The 5735-nt window shown below is 37.0% G+C and overlaps 1 protein-coding gene across 1 annotated transcript; it reads left to right on the forward strand.

The window, feature by feature from the left end:
- The first annotated feature begins 205 nt into the window (after nt 1-205).
- LOC106658510 (zinc carboxypeptidase-like) lies at nt 206-2071 on the forward strand. Its single transcript, XM_023460470.1, has 8 exons — nt 206-286; nt 365-518; nt 602-862; nt 933-1193; nt 1272-1356; nt 1425-1627; nt 1690-1774; nt 1863-2071. The coding sequence occupies exons 2-8, from the start codon at nt 372-374 to the stop codon at nt 2069-2071; spliced, it is 1251 nt and encodes a 416-aa protein (XP_023316238.1). The 5' UTR covers nt 206-286; nt 365-371.
- The last annotated feature ends 3664 nt before the right edge of the window (nt 2072-5735 follow it).

Here is a 5735-nt window from a genome sequence, read left to right on the forward strand (position 1 = left end):
AAAAATTTTTATAATATTTATATAATAAAAAATTCAATAAAATTGAATCTGACCTTTTGAGCTGTCATTTTCAAAATAATATCTGGAAAGTTTTTGTAAGAAAATATATTATATCGTCGATATTTTTCATATTCTTAAAGACAGGTTCATTTATTGTAGCTTATCATAGATGCACGATCCGACTGATAGTCCGAAGTTTGATAGCATACAATATAAAAACAAGCAAACACAATATCGACAACTGCAGTTGTATCTGAGAACTTCTAAGAAGGGTCGATTGCTGCAGGTAGCGTCAAATACAATAATCTTTAAGTAAAGTTCTAGCAAGGACTGCCAATATTTGAGTATTATATTACTTTTGTAGTTGTAAGATGTGGATCAAACTATTACTGGTTGCCCTCGTGGCAACACTTTCATTAGCGGACAAAGAAAGATTCGATGGCTTCAAAGTGTTTAGGGTTGTACCATCAACGGATGAGCATGTCGACATTTTAAAGCAGCTGACTATGGAGAACGGAGTAAGTTAAGATATATATAAAATATTAGCAATCATTTAAAAAAATTGAAGCGAATAATATTCATATTTAATTTTATGTAACAGTATGCTTTCTGGACTTATCCAACGAAAGTAAATCAACCTGTTGACGTCATGGTATCACAGGAAGTATTAAATTCATTTTATAAGCTAATGGAATCCACTCATATGAAATATGAGGAGTTTATTGAGGACGTCCAACGTCTCATTGATACTGAAAATCCTCACGTAACCCGCGAGGAAATCGGCTATAGCCACAAGAAGTATCATACTCTCGATGAATTATATCAATGGTTTGAGCTTTTAACAAAACAATACCCCGATGTGGTAGGTAAATTATTATTTTCATTAGTCGATAAAGATTTATATTTTACACACAACTTTATTGTGAAATTAGGTATCTATCATCGAGGTTGGCAAGACATATGAAGGCCGTACTATCAAGGGTGTAAAAATTAGCTATGGATCGAAAAATCCAGGTATTTTCATTGAAGGTGGTATACACGCTCGAGAATGGATTTCGCCTGCAACAGTCACGTACCTCATAGATCAATTCTTGACCAGTACTGATTCGAAAATTCGTAAATTGGCTGAATCACATGACTGGTACATGGTCCCATCTGTCAACCCTGATGGATATGTATATACGCACGAAAAAGTAATTTGACAGATAGAGAGGGTAAATAATTTAATGAAAAAAAGTTCAGTTAATTGAATGTATGTGTATGAATTCCAGAATCGATTATGGCGTAAGACAAGATCAGGCTCTGGACTATGCAAAGGAGTTGATGCTAATCGTAACTGGGGTTTCATGTGGAACTGTACGTGTTACCAATGATTAAAAAAGTACTTAAAAGTTTTAAACTGAAAAAAATATTTTTTTCTCTAGCTGGAGGTGCTAGCTTGATCCCGTGTATGGAAGATTATGCCGGAAAAGGGCCATTTTCAGAAATAGAAACAAAAACTTTGTCCCAGTACTTGACAAGTTTGAAGGGAAAACTGTTTGCTTACATCTCTTTCCACAGCTATTCTCAACTGTTAATGTTCCCTTACGGACACACCACGAAACACCTTGACAATCACGAAGAGGAGGTAAGAAACAAACAACATTTTTAAGTGTTGACGTAATATAACAGTTTTTTTTTTTCAAATAGAAAGCTATTGGCATGAAAGCCATTGGGGCCCTCGCTGAAAGATATGGAACAAAATACGTAACTGGAAATATTGCCGAAACTATTTGTAAGTGTTGTCCAATTTTTAAAGAAAAATGTGAAAAAATTCAATTTGTTTGAACAAGTGATTACAATCGATTGGCACATAATTTTAGATGTAGCCTCAGGAAACTCTATGGACTGGGTTAAAGCTACGCTCAAACTGCCTGTTACATATACCTACGAGCTTCGTGATAAAGGTAGATACGGATTTTTACTTCCCGCTGATCAGATTATCCCTAATGGTGAGGAAGTTATGGATTCACTCGTAACGATGTTTGATGAAGCTATTAAATTCGGTTACCCAAAACCAACAGAAGAATAAATTTTCAATATTTGTGAAACTAATTTTTTAATTCTTTTTTGAATGAATAATAAAAAAAACATATATTTACTAATATTTTGGATTTATTTCAAACAAATGGATTCGTTTATATACTAAAGACATAATATAACGAAATTGATCAGATTTTATAAACGATATATCAATCTAATTTGACGTACAATTACGGAATTTTTGATCAGAATCAGTCACAGAACATGATTACAATACCCGAAATATTTGAGAATAGAAAAAAATCGTCACTAGCAGCACAGCTGAAACGTCGCGAGAAATCGTCGTAAAATTTAATACACATGGAAACATTCAAGTGTGAAATATTTGCGTCTAATCCAGCAATATCATAAAGAAGACTTGGTCGAGGGCGCGATTACGCGCATTTCGTGGCATCGAGGGCGTTTAGAGTATAAAGTGGCTCGCGCTGCGCACATCAAAATCGTAACCAGGCATTAGAGTTGTTTACAAAAAGGCCTGCAATGCTCTCCAGAAATACACAAGCCAAACGGTATAGATATATACGCTTACAGACAGTATAGTTGTACGTCGTCGTGAGCACCGCTTGAAATCGAGCGAGCTGCTAAGCGACACCTGGGTCCACCCTCGATCCCTTATTATCAACAATCGTAAAATTCTAAATTGAAAGTTCTCGTGCGAAGCCAGATTAGGATGCAGTTGTTTTACATCGCGTAGTTCAATTTTTTTTTTATCCGAATTGCCTGTTCTCTTCTCTCTGCTCGCGAACGCTTGTAAAAAGAGAGATTCACGCGTGTATAAAGATTTTATACTCCCGACGAGCACATGCGAGCTCAGGCTGTTTTGACTGCCCGTGTAATAAAAATAGATCGGCGTGAACGAGAGAGAGAGAGAAAAAGAGCGACACGAACTACTATGCTTTATGGGCCCTCACTCCCGTCGAGCCCAATTTCTCCAGATCACTCACGAAAAAGCTTATGATAGGCTCTTTGTTTTCTCGCATATTATCTTCTTTCGTTTTCTTTTCGTCTTTTTTTTTATCATGCACAAGCTACCGTCGTCGTCGCCGTCGACGTCATTTAACGCACAGCCAAACTCGTAAGCATCTTACCGAGATATCGGGATCGAGCTGAGATGCGGCGCTAGGCTACGACGTTTAATTTGATGGGTCGTAAAGCGAGGAGCGTTTTGTCAGGGACTTGATTTATGAAATTGGCTAAAAAGTCCGGGCTGATTCTATTTGGTGAATCTGTTTGGAATTCATAACATGGTTTATTTCATGAGTATATAATTCATTCAACTAACACTTGATAAAAAAAATTTCAACTAACTCAATTTCCGCTGCTTTAGCTGAAGTGTGTATTTCTTCGTTTACTAATCAAGGTTTCTCCAATTATGGTCTGATAATTAAATTGTGATACATCAAAAAGTTTTTCCCTTTTACTTTTTTTGTCCAACGTCTGGTTGTTTTTTCTCTGCTTTCTCTTCTCGACGCTAATCTCAACAACACAACAATAGAGATGGAGAGAATACGAATCGCATCACTAAGATGCCTTCTTTCTACTGCTAATCAATCAAGTAGTTCTAGTACATGGTGCGACACCCCAACTTTTCGCTCTTCTTCGATATCGCAGCTCAGTACGGGAGTAATTTCCATTGGGATGTTCGCTTGAGCTGTGAGGATAAATCCATGAGTCCACGAGTTAAAGTAAAAAAAGGTAAATCATTGAATGCGTAAGAGGAAAATCGTTTGTTGACTAAAAGCTTTCGGTTGTTACGTTTTTGCTAGCATCGCTTTGTTTGTTTTATTGAAAATAAAGCGAAGCTCGTCAAAAGAATCAAATGTACCTAGCGTTTATTTGAAAAACGAAAAGCAGTTTTATTTTATCATTTTCATTTAACTTAATTAATCTTACAAGTTACTTTGTTAAAAGCACAGAAATTTGCATTTTTAAATAAAGGTAACAACCCTGTATATATATAGGTACATAAACTCGTCAAGCTTGGACTGTTGCACCCTCTGTAATTAGACAATACCAAACCGATGGCATGGTAAGGCGACGCCCATACAAATCGCAGCGATCGTAAGCCAGACGCACACAAACACGCACATACAGTAAACCTCGATACGGCTTTAATCCGCTGCTGTCGCGCATCGCATCATCGTGCTCGAATCCCTTGCAAACCTTACTGCCTCTTCAATGTATGTATGTATATACCCACGTTGCTCTCGAATCCCTGCGCGCGCGCGAGCTGCCGAGAAATCGAGATCTAACAGTCTTGACTAATTACCAAGGGATGACTGGCATTTTCGCTCGCTTATCTCGAATGTTCCGTTGGCATTGTCGTGCCCTCCTCCGCGCTTTCAATCGGATTACTTTTTTCGCTTGCTCTTCTTCGTTGAAATAATTTTTTGCCTAATTAACTCGTACCAACCGTGTGGATCATTGCATTTGTCTCGTCACCTTATAGCTTACTTGAAAATTCGATTTAGCTGCATTCTTCTATCGCTTTTCATTATCATGTACGAACTATTACCCTAGCTTTTTTATACTAAATGAATCTTTGAATTCTACTTAACCATTTTTTTGTCACAAATTATTTCATTTTTATCGGTATAATTTTGGGAGGGTGAGAGGCAGGGAGAACGAGGAAAGGGGGACAATGATTTTTTATTAATGTCAAGGTCATTACAATCGAATGACAAATAGCAATAAATTACAATAACAGTATACTAAGAAGTGGTAAAGAGTAAAAGCTAAAGTATTATACATAAATTAATAAAAAATATGCATAAGAAAATTGAAGCAGTACATGATTTAAACAATCAGTAGCCGTTAACGAGCAGTGGGTGGGGTTCTCATTTAATCTCGCAGCAGTCTCTTGAAGACCGGTAATGAGCTCGCCGAACGCAGGTGTGTTAAAAGCAATCTGTATATAAAACCCCTGTGACTTGTACGATGTTGTCTTAAGAGCTCAAAGAAATCTGAAAATCGAAAAATATGTTATCCAATTTTTGGAAAATATTTTCCTTTCCATAGCATTTTTTACAATTCATTTTTTACTGAGACGCAGCCATTTTAATTGTGAACCTTTTTCGTATACTGTGCGTATTAAATGTTCTTCTTCTTCTTTCTCGCTCGCAACATTTAGAGCAACCCGTTCAAGCTACAACACTAGGGTCGCGTATACTTCTGCAAGACATGAATGGTTACGGTCAAGACCTCAGATATGATGATAAAACTCGTAGCTTACTCTGCATAAACAGTTCAGCATAATTTTTCTTTCATTTCCAATTTTTTTTGTGTTAGCTTCATGACAGTGACGAAACTTTTCGTTACGGTAGAAAATCTTATTTTAATAAAATTTTTTTGACTTTGAGCTACCTTTAAGCCCTGAAAGTGTATGTAGTATCAGAATACTGATCGATTTAAGCATTCACTAATGTGGCAAGCAACTACTAGCTATTGGCACACCTTATCAGCATTAGCTCAACAGTGTGTTCAAATGCAGAAACCACATACATAATAGCCACAGAACATCGAGAAAGATGCGAGCTGCTTCGAGGTGATTTGTCACTGTCTGCACTTTGACCCATACCAATTGGCAGCCCGAACCCTTGCATCGTGTTCAATCAGCTCGACACGTGTCGTTTTCTGGGACTTTAGCCCTGTAC

This window comes from Trichogramma pretiosum, unplaced genomic scaffold (assembly GCF_000599845.2).
Source record: "Trichogramma pretiosum strain Unisexual culture from Peru unplaced genomic scaffold, Tpre_2.0 scaffold5, whole genome shotgun sequence".
NCBI lineage: Eukaryota > Metazoa > Arthropoda > Insecta > Hymenoptera > Trichogrammatidae > Trichogramma > Trichogramma pretiosum.

What these genes read in the sequence shown, in the direction of transcription:
- LOC106658510 (XM_023460470.1), top strand. Translation starts at nt 372, where the DNA reads ATGTGGATCAAACTATTACTGGTTGCCCTCGTGGCAACACTTTCATTA. An exon ending in CTGGGGTTTCATGTGGAACT is followed by an intron (nt 1,357 to 1,424) that starts GTACGTGTTACC and finishes TTTTTTCTCTAG; the next exon opens with CTGGAGGTGCTAGCTTGATC. An exon ending in AAATATTGCCGAAACTATTT is followed by an intron (nt 1,775 to 1,862) that starts GTAAGTGTTGTC and finishes ACATAATTTTAG; the next exon opens with ATGTAGCCTCAGGAAACTCT.